This window comes from Nyctibius grandis, chromosome 26, assembly GCF_013368605.1.
Source record: "Nyctibius grandis isolate bNycGra1 chromosome 26, bNycGra1.pri, whole genome shotgun sequence".
Classification (NCBI taxonomy): domain Eukaryota; kingdom Metazoa; phylum Chordata; class Aves; order Nyctibiiformes; family Nyctibiidae; genus Nyctibius; species Nyctibius grandis.
In genome coordinates this window covers 3759716-3778403 of record NC_090683.1, presented here as the reverse complement: position 1 = coordinate 3778403, position 18688 = coordinate 3759716, and the positions used below count along the sequence as shown (strand labels likewise).

Here is an 18688-nt window from a genome sequence, read left to right as displayed (position 1 = left end):
CTGTCTACAGAAAGCATGCAGGTATACAGGAATACAGATTGAATGTTGGGCCAAAGACATCTCTGACACAACTCCAGCTCATATGCATGTGGTTACATCAGCAATATATCCAGGAATGGAATGACACAGCACCAACAGCTACTCAAGGAAGTCACCACAGAGCAAGGAAAGAGACAGCAAGTGCCAAAGCAATGGTCCAGAGCCATGGATCAATCTCAGTTCTCAACTTTCTGTTTGTTTTGGGCATTGGTCAGGGATCTGTGATGAAAATCCAGCATGGAGCTCTGCAGTATGTGACCCCATCATAATGCTATACACATGCTGTGGGAATTTTGATATGTGGCATCACTCCAAACTTGGCGATAATACCGTGGTCTCGGTGAGCCTGACCAAAGCTTCTCACACGATTCGAAGCAACCGGGCACAGATTGCATCAGAAATTAACTTTTGCAAAAGTAACGGTCAGTTGTTGGATCCAACCCAATAACCCAGTGTGATCACGCAGGACACAGGAAGAAGAGTTTCCAAAACAGGTTGTCTCGTTGTTAGAGAAGTATGAAAGGATTAGAAAACAAGCAGCCCCGTTGGAGATATGGGCCTACTCCAAAAGAGAGTGTGGGGTGAAGGCCCCTCTGCTCACAAGGAGCGGCCCAGTCAAGTGCACAGAACATCTCTGAGGGCATGCTCTAGGAGCAGGAGGAGGGAAGACATAGCAGAGGGATGAGCGATGGCCTGATTTAACTCCACAGGAGGCTTCCTACACCACCTTCTCTTGCTATAGAAACCTCTTAGCTATGTCTAAAAATTAAAATTCTCACACACCAGAAGTGTAACCGTGACAGATGCTCCATTTTGTGCAGCACCAGTGTGAAATAAGGACAGACTTCTAGCTCTGAGCTTCTGAAAAGCCAGGGAGGTTCAGACCTATTTTGTTTGTCTTTTTAATGTTATCTGCACTAAACATAAACCTTTGGGGTTCTCCCTTTGTTCAAACATACACACAAATATCTGAAATGAAAAGCTATTGTCACCTTTTCCCAGCTACAGTGCCATGATGTGTTTATCCCATCCTCTGCAGGTCTGAGCAGTTAAACAGCCTGAATGCAAAAAAGAAAAATCCTGGGGAAGAACAAATTGTAAAGGTTCTGCAGGCAGAGAGGCAATCTCACCCAGCAAACATCAAGGGAAAGCGTGTGGGATTTCCTGCACATCTCTATTAAGATTTCTGTTCTGTCAATATGGGAGGCAGGTGTGTGTCAAAACACGACAGAATAGGGTTGGTCTGATAAGCAGCATTTGGGAAAATCCATGCTAAAACTGGTCAGGGGCTTTCAAAAGCCAATAAATGAGATATGCCAGTTTTTTCCTTCCCTCCATTTAAAAAGAAAATCAAAATTATGCTGAAATGAATGCAGAAATGTCACGAGTTTGACAGGTCTCCAACAAAAGCCCTCAACATAAGATTTGGTTTAATTCAGAAAGTTACAAATGGACATACTATTTACCTGTATAAATTTCAGGAACAGTTTTGGAGCCCACAAAAAATGAAGTGGGAAATTTACCAATTTGACACCAAGAATTATGTTTGCTTAATAAAGATAAATGTACATATGTGGGTACACACAGACACACATTCATCCACCTGTTTTATTTCTGCGAGCCCAGTTGGTTTCCATTTAAGCATACGCCTGTCAAAACAAATCACAAGTCCAAAAATAATGGATGAAGCATCCCAAAAATGAACAGTAAGAACTGACACCACAGGAAAAAAATATTCAGCATACATCTTTGTAAATGGAAGAGAATCCTCCTTCTCCAGCAGGTTTCATTGCTGGTGACATGAGGGTTTGCCACACTAGAGTATAAGACAGGACTAAAAACACAGGTGCCAAAACCACAACAAAATGTTGCTTTTGTGTGTGTTTTACGGCATTTTTTAAAAAGGGATGATTCAATAATTCTGAGAAAACACAAGTTTTCTACTTGTTAAACCTCTGGCCAGTCACAGATTGCAATGCATTAAGGAAAATTAAATGGAAAAGTAATTATGCCCAGAAAAAATACATTATGCATCTTGAAAACCCCCTGAATCTAACGGCACTTTACAGATAACTCAGTCCTTGGCATTACTGTGCAGTTCAGAAATGCCTGAGTGGGCCTCCAACGCAGCCTCCACTCCTACATGAAAAACATGAATTTCAGATCAATGTCATGCTGACAGTATGACAGCTAAAGAAAGCAATAAAAAAGAAATGGAAGCATACTGCAAACAGTATGATATAAAAAAAAACTAAAAAGGAGGAAAGTCTGTCCTGACATCAACAATTTTAAGCACAACACCCCTCAAAAATTAGGTACAACATGAGCACTAGGTACTTGAATAGCTCTTCCTCATACTATACCTTGGAAGTGCTCGGTTCTATATTTGTATTTTTCCTAGTAGCATTGAATTAAAAATCTCACTCTTACAGTGAGAAGCAAAAATCTCTCCCCCAGCACACAGGGGTTTTATGATCCACTCAAATCTAATTTGTGGTCATTTTGCCATACAAAAGGAAAAACCTTAGCTCAATCTCATTGTTCTAATATTTTAAAAACAAAACACTCTTGATATCTGCAGTATTTTTCAACTCCTCAGCAGTTCTATTTCAGCAATGCTGAAAAGTGGCATTTTTTCATTGCACATTCATTTCACATTTTGTATGTGAAATCCTGCAGACCCTAGCAAGCAGGAGACAAACTCAGATTATGTAAAAGTATTGCAACACCTACTAAAAGAAAAATAACCCGAGCAGCAAAACCCTTCCCGACACTAAAAACCTTCTAATGGCTTCCTTGTAAACTCGGAGCACCAGAATTCCTTATTCTACACTGATTCTCTGCAGAGTTGAAGGAGGCCGAGGGACGCCGAACACAATTTAAATCAAAGTCCATGCAAGATAAATTGTCCAAATACTCACAGGGCTTTAGTTTTCTCTCCCCATCACCTGAGAGCGTGCGATCCTGCAGCAGGAGGTCAGCGAGCCCGTGAATTCATGGGTACCGATGCCTGGAGAGCAGCACTCCAGTGAGGATCCTCCTCTGGTCCCCACCTCTCCCTACCGTTGGCTCCATATTGCTGCTCACGACGTCAGGATGATGTTACAGGTGACACCTCCCGCTGCTGATGTCAAGCTTGGTCCCCAAAGCACAACCACCGTCCCCCTGCGGTGCCCGCTGCCCCTAACAAGCATCACTTCTGCATCTTCTCTGTCCCCAAGGAGGAGGCTCGGAGATGGCTTCAGAAAAGCTTACGGACACAGAGGTTTCTCTCTTCGTTAAAGCCTCTCGGCATTAGAGCCTTTCCTTCCAGAACGCTGCAGCAAATGTAGACTGTACGCCTCCCTTGGGGGAAAAATGAAGTATTTTTATAGTTTCTTTCTATGGCGCAGTTTAATTTGCTCTTTAGTTAGAGCAAACTGCCGAAAGAATAGGTAAATAATGGCGCAGCGTACCGGCGTGAATGATTCACTGATGCTCTCCCGAACATTTCGGAGTAAGCCGAAGGGCTGGCGATGCAGCCCAGGACCAGAGCTGATGAATGGTGCAGTGCTGCTGTTGTCATGGCAACTCAAGAGGGAAAAAAAGCAGCACCATATAAGGAGCTGTGACATGGATTCTGGGAACAATTTATACTAAAAGGCTGTAAGCCCTTGGATGCTTTAAAGCTGCAGCATCCCCTTCTCCTCCGTGGGATACAGGTTTCATTGTTCAGGCTGAAGCAGTCGGCACAAATCACCGCACGCACAATCACATCAATCCAAGACACGTTTGCATGGGGAGCGCTGTACCAAAACACCACGAAACAACACGATTTCGCAGCGTTTTCCAATAAGTGAAATGGAAATAATTGAAATTATTAAGTAAGGAAAATGGCAGGATGCTAACAATGACCCAAACTAACATCTGTGGAAAACAAGGGTACCCGTGAGACCCGCAGATATCCCGCAGCTGCGTGCAGGTAAGCTCTGGCTCTCTGGGAGCAAGCCTGAGATGAACCAAACTGCAGCACCATCAGGTGGCTGACTGCCTGAGCGGCAGTGCCACCGACCAGAGACCCAGCCGCTCCTCCCAGAGACAGGGAGATATCCCCAAATTAACCTGTAAACCAGGCGCTGCTGTGCAACGAAGGCTGGCAGTGCCCCTAAAGCATCTCCAGAGAAAGCCAACTCATACATACAGTTGCCATAGCAAGCTATAAACAAGACCAAGGTTTATATTCGATGTTAACACAGAAGGGAACAAAACACATTATTTTACACAATCACTGTCAGATGCTTTTCACTTAAAGCACATGCTCAGACAATACACCGTGATCAAGAGAACTGCAACTATTTCACCAAAAGCCACACAACACTGTAGTTCTGAAGCCTCTGCTCAGCCATCGAAATTTAAACTTTCAGAAGCCCTTTCCATTTATTAACCTACTTTATCTGAGCAAACATGTACCAGCACAGCCAGCTTCTCCCCAACACTCACCCCCCTAAAGCAGCCGCCTCATCATCTCTCACGTTCACACCCAGCTGAGTTAGTGCATTAGTTTTGAGAGGGTAAGTAGTCCTGGGGGGCTGCAATTATTAATCTCGTTCTGTCACCATTAAACAAGAAACAACTAGAGTTTTCAAGTAGAGAGATCTCTGCTTGCTTAGTCCCACAATTACAATTAGCACCAAGAATATTTAACTATTTCCTAAAGATACAGAGAAGGAAGAAATAACGATTCTTGTGAGTATTCCCAAGAGATACAAAAGGAGGATGAAGAGGGACTGGGTGATAAGACCCACGAACTCCCATTTCCCAGCACTACAAATGACGTGGGTGATGGTGGCACAGGGGACATTGCCCGTGGGTGTCCCCAGCCTGGCTGGATCTGGAGGGTGTTGAGAACCACAATGGTGGGTCCTCACTGGTGTCACAGGGAAGAGCGAGTCCCCAGCCTGCTTAGCTCTGCTCTTGCCATCTCTGAAGGGTCTAGTTAAAGAGCGCAGGTTTTATTTAGGAAAGAGGATGCTGTTAATTGCCTGAACACACCTAGGAACATTCCTACTCATTTCTATGAAGTTTATTCTTAGGGAAAGCTCCTACATTCCCAAAGCGCAAGGGAGGAACGTTCTCAAAGCAGGAGATCTGCAAGGAAACCAATTCCTCAGGTCCATGTCTTCAAAGACTTCGAAGCATCTAATTCACTTGGATAAAAGAGGAACGAGGCCTTTGAGAATCCGAACCTAAACACCTAGGCCACTTTTAGATGACGTATTTCCTAAAAACATGATGTATTTCCTAAATTTCTTGACAATATCCTCCCCTCTTCCCTCTGTGTACGGGCACTCACACACACGCTCTTTCTAAAAGAATCCTAAAGCTTGCAATCTGTCATTCAATAGAAAAAAATAGAAATAGCCAAGTACAGCGATGAATAAAATTATCCCTGCGCATATAAATTTACAGCATGTAAATTAAAAATCTTTCCTGAGGAGGAGTTAAGTGCAGCACTGGGCTTTGTGCAAACCCTTCGCACGTGGTGGGTTCCACAGTAATAGAATAAAGCATCAGTAGCTGAGTCTTTCAGCCCAATATCTCATCTTTTAACCCAATACAACGCTGGGTTACTATTTTTGGCATGGATTCAGGAAAGCACTTAGATACATTTATCTCCATAAGCACCCTCCTGGAAAGCGACGCTTTCCTCATCGCAGGTATACAACGCAATCGCATTATTGCCATCGCAGCCATGGCTTTGAGTCATCAGTGATACACTTTGGATGTAGAGTAGAACATTTAACCCACTGCTTTTGAAAACGGTTGCTCTCTTTGTGCAGTAAGCATGGTAACTTTTAACTGCTAATTTTATCCCAGACAAATTAAAACAGTGTCTCCTACATACTTAGCCTGGGCTGGTAGGGGTTGTTTTCCTTTTTTTCTTTTTATTCTATATTTTTCACATTACACGTGCTAATAAAGCCACTGTTGTTATAAAAAAATTTCTTAAACAGCATAAACTGAGGTTGAACACGCTAATCAAAATATGTTCTTAGCCACTGCGAAACAATAGGTAATACAGGCAGGAGAAGGAGAGCTGATTACTTAACACTTACTATTACTTCACCCTGTAGAGCCACAATGACCTTAGTTTTTCCTAATCACCAGACTATTCAGCAGCATGAAAACTCCAACCTTACTGAATATTTATCAGCCTCTGAATCCAGCCAAGCCTCCATACACAGAAAACCCAGATATCAACATGTCAGCAAGTGACCTCAGTTCCTCTGGAAAGAAACTGAACGCACTGTGTAACGTGTTCCTATTGCTTTTTACCAAAAGTGCCTATTTTAACTTTTCTGTGGATGCAAAGCTGACTTGTTTACAAATCAGCCAGGTTAAGACCTTTAAAAGATTATATTATAAATACATGAATAAATAAATAAGATAGATAGCATCACGGCTTCTACGGGACAAGTTTCTCTGCACCATACAGGATTCTTTTCCTTTTTTAAGGGCTAAGTTAAACCCAAATTAATACGCCACTCTCTGATGCCCATGAGAAGGGGCCATCGTAGTAGCTGCTTTCCCCTTCCTACTCTACTACACTGGAACGGACACACACAGATCCAGAATGACCCAAGATATTTTAGCCCTCGAACGTGAACAAATTATCTTGTGAAGAGCCTGAAACGTGTTTTATATGTAAATTTTAATCTCTGAAGAGTTCCAGAAAGCATAAATGCACAAGTTGGTACAGTCACGTTTTGTTGCAAATGGTCTTGGGAATTAAATCTTTAGTTGAAAAAAAAAAACAACCAAATATAAGACAACAAAGTGTTTTATGTAACCAATAGTACCATTCTGCTACCCAACCACTCCACAGATATGGAAATTATGACATGAATGGGTTAGTCACACACAAACGTATGTAAGAAGAGAACAGCATGAAAAAGCCCCTACAATTGGATAATTTCTAAACAATTTTCTATGCTCTGAAGGTCGCTTTGAAAAATCCATGTGGCAACTGTCAGACGGACAAAAGCCTCTCTTTGTAATACTTCAGTTTCCCAGAATCACCCTCATCCCTTTTCCAAAAGGAATCACTGCTGTTATTGTGTAGGATTAACAACTGGACAGCACAAGGAGACAAAGCAGAAGAGGAAACCATCACAGCCAGCAAGACTTTGTGAAACGTCTCCATGCATTCGCTGTCAAACTGCTGGCTGCTTATTTTTATCTGAAAGCTCCCACAGTCACACGAAGCCTTTTGAACCAAGCTGCTTATCAATCCTACCAGATTTTGAGTATGCTACGATGGCACTTAGAAGACTTCTGTAAAATCAGAGAGGGGTATTGGATGAAACTAGAAAGAAACACATCAAAAAACAGTGCAAGGCTGCCAACTTGTCTTCACAAATCTAATATTAACTCCAATTTTTCTTTATTTTACAGATGATGCTGTTTTGCTAATGAATAAAAACGAGGAGGGTCTTTACAAACTGCCAGTCGATGCTCCCCAGCAAAAAAACAAAACCCTTTTTATTTGCTGATATAGTAAATGGCCAGGCATTCAACAGCCATCTCCTCCTGCTGCGGAGGGATTTTTTTGCTTTTTAAATCTCTCAGATTAGTAGTAAATGAGAGACACAGCGGATAAGGAATAGTTGAAGAAAGGTGGTAAACGTTATGAGCAACAAAGAGCAGAAAGCATTAACTTTCCCAGTTCCTCTATCTTAATGAAAGCAAACAAATTCCTATAATGACTGCATGAGCATGTAAAATAAACACCTTCCTTTTACAATATCAACAGTAAATTAAACTAATAATTTAAAAAAAATCATGCTCATCCACCAACGCACTGAAACACACTTTGAATTCTAAGTATATCAGGAGCTCCACTGGAGTCATCAAGACATGTTTGTGCACAACACAAGAGTGTGTTTTCACGCTATACTGGGTTGGGTCTAGCCAGAACAAGATATTTAAAACAGATGGAAAAGGAAAAGTATGCAAGTGGAAGACGGACGTAGCCATCTTCCCAATCAACTTCAAGATTCTTGTGTGTGGCCCCCAAAACGGACCTCCGAACAAACCCAGGAGCCTACACTTTTCCTCTCTTGCTTTTGTGTAAAAACAGTTATCAGCATTTTATTGACGTCACCCCTGTTTTGACACATCTTGTTCAAGTCTATATTTCATCGCATACCGTTTCCAAACCAGACTGACAGAGGAGTACGCAATTTCACCAGCTGAACATCTACGACATGGCTCTACAAGACCACCTTGCTGATGCTGGAGCACACGTTTCAGCGAGCTGCCCAAACCCCTGAAGTCTGTATGAATCCCCATCCCTTTCTTTGAGAATTACTACCTGCAAAAGCCACTGCTGGAATTCCCGTATCTGCTCTTTTGAGGAACTAGTGGGACACTTCAAACAGCTGTCCTGCCAAATCCAACAAAAGCTGAGTCTGGAGCTAAACGGAGTCTGATCTGTTTCCACCTGGAAAAAGATAATTATGAATACATGGAGCTTCATCTGCTAGGCTGAATTGTTGTGATTTTGAGAAGTGGGAGGAGGCTAACATCTGTTGACAAGCCAAAGGTCCAGCAGACCTACACCAAGGCAGCTTGCTGAGCAGGCTGGAAGTTGTTAGAGAAATGGAGCTGCAGTGGTGTAAGAAATATTGCTCTTTCCATGGCTTACAGCTCAAACCCTCTGGAAGTATTTCAGAGAAGAGTAAGGACTGTTCAAGTAGATACATGAATATAATGTGACTCAGAAGTACAAAAGGAGAGCATATAAATACAAAGGATTATAGTCAAAAGAAGGGGACAGGAGGATAATGAATGAGATAAAGACACTACAAAGGCCTAAACTATTTCTAAAATACAATGCTTGTTATCCTTTCCTAACCGGAAAAAAAGGTCTATGGAACTGGCTAATATTACCTGCCCCTACTAATGAAGCCACACAAAACAAAGAAGAAAATCCCTGCAAGTAACTCAGAAAGTATAAGGAAGAAGAAACTGGATAAATGTGAGGATGATGGGAGAAAACTCAGAAAAAGCAGGAACAAACTAGCTATGTATTATCAATAAATTAGACAAGCACAGACATTGTGAGAAGAAAAAATAGCCTTCATGTATTTTTGCCATTTTTCACAACCTATGCTTTTCGTGGCAAGAAGGTTGTGGATTCCACACCTACCCATTATGATGTGACAGGGAAAGGAAAAATAAGAGCTCATCGCAAGCACATGCAGAAATTCCCACCCTGCGAAGCGCTGCAAGCAGCGTGTTCATACCAGAGGAAAGTACAGATAACTAGAGTAAAAACTAACAGGGTTTTAGAGACACTAAGCTCAAATGGGTCGCATTTTGGAACTGCTTTTGCAATCCGGTACTGAATTTCATGATTCTAAAAGTAAACCACAAACTTTTAAAAGTCAAGCTTGTTTTAGCATCTGCTCTGGTGAAGTCCAACACGTTGTGTTCTTGGCTGTTCCGTAAAAGAGAAGGAAATGCCGACAGCCAGACAGAAGGTCTGAGCACTCAGCTGCACAGCCCTGACTCAGGACTGCAAACTCAAGCATACCCTTAGAAAGAAAGCGTTTCAAAAACAAAAAAAACAAACCCAAAATCCGCAAAACCCCACAAATTCCTCCCAGTGTCACATTGTCAGCCCTTCTGAAGAACCAGCCTCTGAACTACATAGCTGTTCTCAGTTCTGCTGAAACGTTGGTTTAGGCCTTCACAGTTTAGGCCTTCACAGTTTAAGCAGAACTTCAGCCACGCTTCAGAAGTTCTTAGAGATGGGAAACTCCTGTTGAAGACAGCTGAGTAAGGCACTGAAACGTTTCTTTCAAACTACTTTCACGTCCTTTTATATCTCCTTCTGCCTGATTCTCTTGCACCTCTTGAGCTCCACAGCTAGCAAACGGGCTCAGACCACCACGAGATCCTGCAAAGTGACTCAGTCACCATTCAGGAATCTCTTCCTCCCGTCCTTTTCAACTTCTCCTTTCACCAGAGGGCAGGGAAAACAACTGTAAAAAGGGTGTCAGAGCTCCCTTTTGCAAGCACAGATCAGATTATATCGGGTAAAAACTCTTTTTGGAGGTTTCTCTCAGTACACACACAGTACACTGGCTCATTGTTTTCAAGATGGACACGGCAGGACGTCAGATTTTAGGCAAGAAGCAAGTTTCTCAAAACTGTTTCCAGTTGAACCACGATGTCAGGCTTTTAAATGGATTTTAGACTCCAAGTGCTTTTGCAAATCCAACTACTTGAAAATCTCTACGTGTTCAAACCACAATCCCAGCAGATTAGATAAAAAAACGGTTTAAAAATATGCATGAACTATGAAAAAAATCACTTTGCTGAATAGTTTATCTTTTTCTGACATATTCTCTCAGCATTCAGAATTTTAGCATAAACTTCTTTAAAATTACTGTAACACTTCCACTGTGCATAAACCACAATACAAAGTGGAAGTGAAACACACTCTGCTAGAAATTTCTCAGGAAACTAGGGAATATTTGTAAAACAGAGATCATTTTCAGAATAGAAAGATTTCTCCGTCAGCGTGATATCCAATCCATCCCTGGGCAGCTGCTATAATAAACAAACGATGACTTGTATACAGAACCTCGGTCAAAGCGTTTTCTTACAGATTTTTTGCACCAATGGACCTTAAAAGCCCCACTGAACTTTATTTAAAGTCCTTACCAGTTAACTTCTTCACAGGTTGGAGCCGAACACTGATAGACTGATGTGTGAGTAAGGGGGAGGATGGAAGGGAGCGGGACATGCCCTCCATAATCCGAATGTGCTGCATACCTTCGGTCACTGGGAGTGGCGGAATAGCGTAGTCTGGTTCAAAAGCACAGTCGTTCTCTGTGGAGGTGCCTGGGGGGAATATAAAAATAAGAAGGAACCGGTCAGAATACAAGGGAGTCTCCTGCTTTTCTCATCCCTAGACAGAGGAGTGTGTGGCTCGGGTGAGCCTAGCCACAGGGCTGGTGTGCTCAGTCCCACGGGGAGCAGGGACAGCTGCTCGCTCGTGTTCATCTTGCACGGTCTTGACACTTCCCTTGAAGAAATGGTATTTCTGGAACAACATCCCAGCAGACTTTAGATTATGAACAGCATAACCATGAAGAATTTATTGAGATTTTTTTAAATTTGTCTTTCAGAATCCTAGAGCCATCAGTTTTAAATATAATTCAGACAAAGCAATAATCCTTTCACTGATAAATTTTCTGTGCGTTTAGACCGTATTTCTAAAAAAACTTCCAGCTGAATTAAATTTCAACATGAGGACCTTTAGCCTAAAAAAAACCCCAAAAAAACAAAAAAACAAAACCAACCCAAAATAGAAGAACAAAAGCCTCCGAAAGCAGCCACCACCCCCAACTCTCCCCTAACGAATGCACAGAAGCGCCCAGAGCCGCACAAAGCCTGTATGGGAGATGCATCACTACAGATCCACATGGAAGACACCAAATAACACAACAACAAGTGGAGATAGAACAATAAAGGCACGTATTGCTAATTGTTGCAATAAATATTAATGACAAATGAAGGGCAGATGCTCCAGATCAGCAAGAGTTGGGAGCTGTAAGGCTCCTCCTGTTAGCTGCAGAATATGGGAACCTCTGGTCAAGAACACTTGGTTCTCCACCGCTAGTCAGTAAGATTAACAACCTAACAGACAACTAATAATTCATCTGCAAAACCAACTTAAAACAGTTAACATTAATATTTTATTACAGATAACGTGAGAAGATTACACACGTGCCACAGCTTTAAGAGATGGATTTTAGTTTTTAGTGCCTGCTCGTGTTTTCCTTCCATAAAGACATTTATTATTTGATTTCCATTGGAAAGCTGCGTGGTTCTGAATGTTTAAAAAGAGAAAATGTAACTCCTGGACGGAAAGGTAGACAGACAAAAGCAGGGAGAAAACACCAGGGTAAATGCCTCAAATACCTGGTACGCCGGAGGAGACGATGGACTAACTCTATTCCAGACAGCCAAGGGACAAAGTGAACAACCCAACGTATTATTTATGATCAGAAGAAAAAGTCATATTGAAATAAGTGCCAAAAATCTTGGACAGGCTCCTGAAGTGTACTAAGAGGTAGCATCATTTGTGGCTGACATCCATCCATTACCGATGTCAACTTTCGAGAACATCTCAGCATTTTTGTATCATTCTCTACAGGAAACCAAACCAAACACTAACGCATTTTACACATACACTATTTTTGACAGTTCAAAATATTACCTTTACTCTCTTGCTTACTGCACTCTCGCCACATCCATAATAGTTTACTGAACATATATTCAAAGTCTAATCCTTACAGAGGTGATTTTCTTTAACTTCCGTATGCTCTAGTAAGTACGCTACAGTTCGATATGTTTTATTCATCAGAGACTGTCATTATTGCCACAAACTAGGAGCCAGACACTGATGTTTTTCTGTTCATTTCATGCTGCTTTAATTAAGTGTGCACACGAATGCTCTAAGAGAGTACATCCCTTTAAGGGGGAACAGATCATTGTTATTCTTTCTTCTGTGTGTTAAAGGATGCTGTTGCTGACAATATCATGCCTTTCACATGTATAGCCAAATATATATATATATATATAAATAAAATATTTGGCTATAGTCAGAGAAAACTAGAATTACTGCCTTACCACCTTTCCTCTGCAGTTACTACCACTTGTATGTGAGCAACAGCTCAGCCTTGCTTCTCAACCTGAGACCGTCCAAGCGAGGTGGCCGTGTGCCACCGTGACCCACCTACCATCCCATCAGCACTGCTTCGTTACAGACATTGAGTCTGTGCTTACGGCCATCTCCAAAGCATTTCATCAGTGCTCTTCAGGCACACACACCGGCAGTGCTTTGGTGTGCTGAAACTGCATTCCTCTCACATAACTGTGGTGTCCACATCCAAGCAAGCTGCCTAGAAGCGCTTCTAGAAGGCAGGGAGCTTAGGAGAAGATTCATCTAATGACACGTTTTAGGGTTCTGCTTCAGAAAGAGAAGAATCTCAGCCCAGACACTCCACTGACTCCCCATCCATGACCTCTCCATGGACTACAACGGGAGTTGAGGGCTACGGGCAGCTCCACTGCACCCACCCATGTTCAGCCAGCTGAGCACCACCCAGGGGTCTCCCATTTGACACACATCTGAGCTATACACAACGACCACAGCTTCAGAGGTGGAAACACTGCCACTTCTCAGATCTCCTTCCATCGGATGTTATGCAGCACATTGTACAGACAGGACAAATGAGGTATGTTGGAGAGACGCACGTGCTCTCAAGAGCAAGCCCAGATCTTGCACACACGCAACACACGGGACAGTGCTACTGCTCAGCAGAACTCGACATCTCAAGTTTGATGATCTTGTTTCTAAGTTTTTCCTGCTAATCATCCAAAAGATGCAGTGGCTCTATTAGTGCAGTTGGGCGTAATTTTTCCAGGAGGGCATAATACGATACCATGCTGCCAATATAGGAAAAAAAATTGACTTCTTCCAGTTGTGCGTTGCCAACTGTAATTACTGGCTCTGTAGTGAGCTTACTTGACATGAGCTGATGGAGGATCTTGCTTTTTCCAGGGTTATTGCCAGCTGAACACCTCTGCTGACTCTGCAAGCCTATTCATAATCACCTGCGAGAGCCAGGAAAGGCAAACTGGCATCAGTACCAAAATCGGCATTGGCATCGACGGAAACAAGCTATGATGTTTTTTCAAAATACATTTGGCGCCAGACACAAAAAAACATTTGTCATCATTGATTTTGATCCTGAAAAACAAAGTTCAGATTTCCTCAGGCTGGATTTTTGGGGTTTGAGGGAACTATAAACACTAAGCATGTTCTGCAGCTTAAGGTCTGGGAAAGACCTAAAAGTCTGTGTGCATTTCACTGGTTATTATGGTGTAAGTTCATAGGATCTTTGATCGATCTTTGCCTAAAACCGAGGGCAACTGAGGGCAGTATCTTATACAGAAATAAAAGTAATAATATCTTTGCAAAGTCTCCCTCTTAAAATTCAAATGCTTTACAACAAAGCCAGGAAACTCACAAAATGCCCCGTGTACTATTTTCATTCCACAGAAGTCAAAATTTCTCTCTCGTCCTTGCCAGAGTAAACAAACACGCAAACAAGGCAACTGAAATAGTCCTAAATTTGTTTCAGACAGAAAGAATATTGGGTTTATCAAACCCTCAAACTGGAACTTTGACAGTTTGTCTATAAAATATATTTAAATAAAATGTTACTGCAGAGTGTATTTGAACTAATAAACTATTTCTTTAAGTATTCCAAGATAAAAAGCTTCATAAACAGCTGTAATACTTGGGCATCACATACACAGCAACATGGAAGTTTAAACACACGTAAGACGCCCACCTCATTTCAGTTGGCTGGTTTATCTAAGCATAATGAAAACCCTTAACCCATCGTTATGAAACACACGTGTTAACGTGCAGACAGATAGCGACTTACGGACACAGAACAGGGCAAAGTTAAAGATGATACTTCTATGGAGCAAAGAGACGACGTCTACACTGTAGAAAGCCTGTGTCTCCAGTCACATCCATTGATCCAAATGGAAATATTTAGCGCAGAAGCTTCTCTCTCCCAAGAAGCTGGAAGTATTTTTTACCTGTTTCCCTCTCATGCTGAAACTTCTTGCTAGCTACTGCAGTTCCTACAGTCATACCCATTGAGGCAAACAGAGATAAGCTGGTCATTCTTTGGCACGTATTTGCAAAAAAAGCCCCAAACTGGTACTTTTCCACAGCAGTCGAGATGCTGAATAGAGAGAACCCAAGAGAACAGAGTGTCTGAAAGGAGTGTAGGGAAAGGCAGGAGGCAGCTCCCAGCAGCAGCTGCATCTGAGCTGCTGTATCTTGTAACAACAAACCAAGGGAGAAAACCCAGACAAACGACAGGACGTCACAGGGACTAACGGCAGAGGAAGCGGGCAAGGCTCAGCCCGCAGAAGTAACACAACAGCAACTTTATCTGAGCTAACAGAGTCTGGAGAAGAGCGACCATTCATTCTGTACTCTCAAAGCACAGAAATCCAGCGCTACTTGTATGAAGCTATCATGGGGTATGTGCAGTTACAAATTCCCTTGTTCCTCCCTCATTTTATTTAACTCTTCTATTTTAAAAGAAAACATCAAGTAATAAATTTTAAAATAGCAATAAAAAGATCCTATGTTAACAGAGCAGTTTCAGCCGTTGATGTTTCACAGGGCTTCAGGGTTGTAACTCTAAATTCCGATCCCCCTAATTCCAATCACAGGCTTCAATCACTTGCAGTAATTTTGCCTGGGCAACACTGGAATACTGCCAAAAAGGAACAATGCTCTGGAGAAAATGTCCCCATAATAAGTCATTAGGACACCATGACAACAGACTTGAACCTAAATGAAAGGAAAATTATTGCTGCGATCTGAAAGAGAAAATAAGTCTAATGCACATAGCACCTACTAGAGCCATGCTTCCAAAAAATGCTTCTTAATCTCAAGAGCTGTGTGAAAATACCAGGATTTTCACATCCCTCACAAATGAGCAAATGCTTAAAACTTTGAGTAAGCTACTTCAAAGGACACGTAAGTCACGGCAGATCTAAGAGCTGCTGCTGTCAGGGACAGAAATCCCCGTTACACGGCTCTCGCGGTGGTTTTAGCCACCAAGCCTATTGTGAATGATGGATACTCAACAGAAGGGTTGGTAGAATCATTATTTAAGTAATACAAAAACTATTTTTGCTACACTTTCTCCCTAGGACCTTTTGCCTTGCTCCTGTAGGATGAAACAAAACAAAGCAAAAGCCATGACAAGTGGCTGTTCAGCCCCCAGGCAGGAACGCACAGGTCCCGTCTCTATCCCTGCGGGGAAGGATAACCTGGTTATCAAGAACCTGCTGGGTTCTCCCCTTGGCAACTGGGGGGAAGGCAAGTGGTCACTGAGTGGCCTGTTGACTCGTGCTGGCATGTGCTGAAGACTTCAACTGCCCCTGTGTAAAGCTCCGTCCCTCCGTCTGCAAATGGAGTTGCCATGTACTCTACAAGTATGCCTGTGCTGCGCCATGAATTGGTCTAAACTCCTTCAAACTATACAAAGACCGTCTGTTTCCTGAATATTAGTAGTTTTGTAGCTATGTGGATAATAATGATTGTTACAAAACTTTGTAAGATTACACAGTCTTATGAAAAACACAAAATTTTTATATAAAAGATGAACAAACGAGAAACGAGTCACTGAGGCAGAACAACACTAAGGTTTACCTTGCCCAGATCGGCTCTGACGGGAGTCTACACTTGCCTGTCTTCGGTCTGGTGGCTCCTCGTTCCCTCCATCTGCATGAGAACCAAAACAGCAGAAGTAGAACATCATAGTGGACAGGTCAGGCAGATGCAACTTTTCCTCGAGCACCATCACCCATCTCGCAGGACCAGCAGAACAAAAGGTCCCTCCTGCAGACTGAAACTGGGGCAAACTGCTGACTGACTCCTTTGCTGTCCCTTCCAGTTTCTCCCCAGCTCACTGCAAATGAAATCTGTGAGGTCCTCAGGGTATAAGCAGGCTTTTAATTTCTCCTACTGACCCCATAGATATTTGAATGAAGTAGTAACCAAATTGTGCATCTTCAATTAGTTCCTTCACTTTGGACTGTTATATCAAAATATAAAAAATATTAAGCATATGATGAAAGACATCCAGGTTAAAAAAAAAGAATAATATTCTTTGAAATTGTTTCCCTTTAAAAATTATTTGTCAGCTAAAAAAATGAGAAGGCTGGGAAGAACAAAACCACTCTCATTGTATCCTCTTAAAACCGTTTAGGAAAGCAGCTACAGTTAACAAATCCATGTGGACAAATGTAGAGTGGGACATTGTGTACAATATTATACAATTAATTACATGCTGGTCTTCATTGATCAACTGACCAGATTAGAAACAATAGATACGCACGTCAATATAGATGCTTGAGTACAGAGAGTTTATGCAAGCTGAAAGCAAAAAGTTGTCTGGCTATGCAGATTGTGAAAAAGCAAAACCAGGCATTTAAAACGCAGGACGTATTTCAGAGGTTATTACACCTTATGGCAGGGGAAAAGGGAGCTTTCAGAGTCTTTAAAAATAGTTTTGAAATAACTGAATTCTTAAATAGCTGTTTAAAAACTCAATGAGTGATTTTAGCATTTATACTTTTTGATTCTACTAAAAGCAGCTGCACTCTGATCTATCTATTTATATATCCCCAAAGTTATTTGTTGGGCAGGCCTGTTATGCCATAAAATATTCAACCTTATCAACTCATATTACACGTGAGTTACATCTGTTAGTCTGGCTTGAAAGGTAAGTTGTGTCCCGGAGCACAACAGCAGAACTGATAAGGTGACCGAAAAATTTAAGTCTACTCCCAGCCCCCAAAAAGCAGGACCACAGCCCAGGCCAGGGAGGGGTTTTTCGTTTCCTCTTCCCTTGGCAAAACACTTCCAGCCCTGCGTTCCCCTGAAGCAACTTTCAGGCACCTCGAATGGGCACCAGCAATGCCATTTTCTGTCACCTTTGCATTTCTCCCTGCTCATACAACAGCCGCACGTAAAGGTCAGCACCCAAAGCCAGCTAAAGCAACCTCAAAATCCTTTGTTTTATTTCAACACTCCCCGATAAGCCATCACAGCTGCCAGGTGGCAAGGAGGGCACTGACCACGACATCTTCCCTGCTCGCTTTTCTATTCTGGTTGCAAGAAGGATGGGACATTGCAAACATGACTGCAATGGTGACTTCTTCAGGGAGCCTTTATCAGCCTGGAGATACCCTCTTGGGGTTAGTTACCTCGAGTCTTCCTACAGTCCGGCTGGCATAAAGGAGTATTAATCTAGTGGAGAATTAATAGATCACTATCTCTGTATTTTTCCTTGTAACCCACAATGTTGGTTTTGAACACTGCTTTGCACACAGATATAATCATCATCGCTAAAGGTCTCCCAGCTATGAGCCCACATGGACAACCTCTAAGTTCTGAAGCAAACAAAAAACCTTTGAGTTCCAACCATAAATACACAACGCAAGATAATTATAAGGATTCAAAGTTTAAAAAGACGAGGGTTACAAAGTCATGGTATTAAAATCAGGAGCAAAACCCTGCATTTATCAAAAGCCACATAATCATCCTCAAAAGACAAACTCAATACTTTTTTTTCCACATCGTTATAGTGAGTGATGCTAAATGAGCACCTTGCCAGGATGGTCCAGGTAATCCCCAGGCGGGTCCTGGCAAACCTTTCCCCCCTGGTATGGGGCTGGCAAGAGGCTGGACTGGTTTTGATGGAGGAGAAGCTGCAGGACGTGACCTCCCAGGAGATCACGCAGGCAAAGGTCTGGTTATGTGGCAGAGATGGACCAACAGCCCCGTCCTGCCATGAGGATAACCCAGGAGGTCCCCATGGACAGGAGGATACAACACAGTTGGGTTAAATTACATTTAAAAAACCCTCTGAAATAAGACTTCAAATTCTAATGCAATTTTTGTTCTTAAAACTATGGTAAAACGAAGGAATGTCTGATGACATGAAACTGGTTTGTAAGTTTTTCTTGAATTCGTAGAGTAACTTTT

General features: G+C 42.2%; 1 protein-coding gene across 3 annotated transcripts in view; it reads right to left on the bottom strand.

Moving 5' to 3' along the window:
- TANC2 (tetratricopeptide repeat, ankyrin repeat and coiled-coil containing 2) overlaps positions 1-18688 on the bottom strand; it is a 206714-nt gene that overhangs the window by 138270 nt on the left and 49756 nt on the right. For 2 of the 3 annotated variants that reach the window (XM_068418573.1, XM_068418572.1), the window contains exons 2-4: positions 16349-16420; positions 12727-12729; positions 10864-10932 (exon numbers count right to left, since the gene is read on the bottom strand). In XM_068418573.1, the coding sequence (XP_068274674.1) occupies positions 10864-10932; positions 12727-12729; positions 16349-16420 (144 nt within the window). Of the gene's footprint in view, positions 1-10752; positions 10933-12726; positions 12730-16348; positions 16421-18688 lie in introns of all 3 variants that reach the window. The other variant, XM_068418571.1, reaches the window with a different exon arrangement.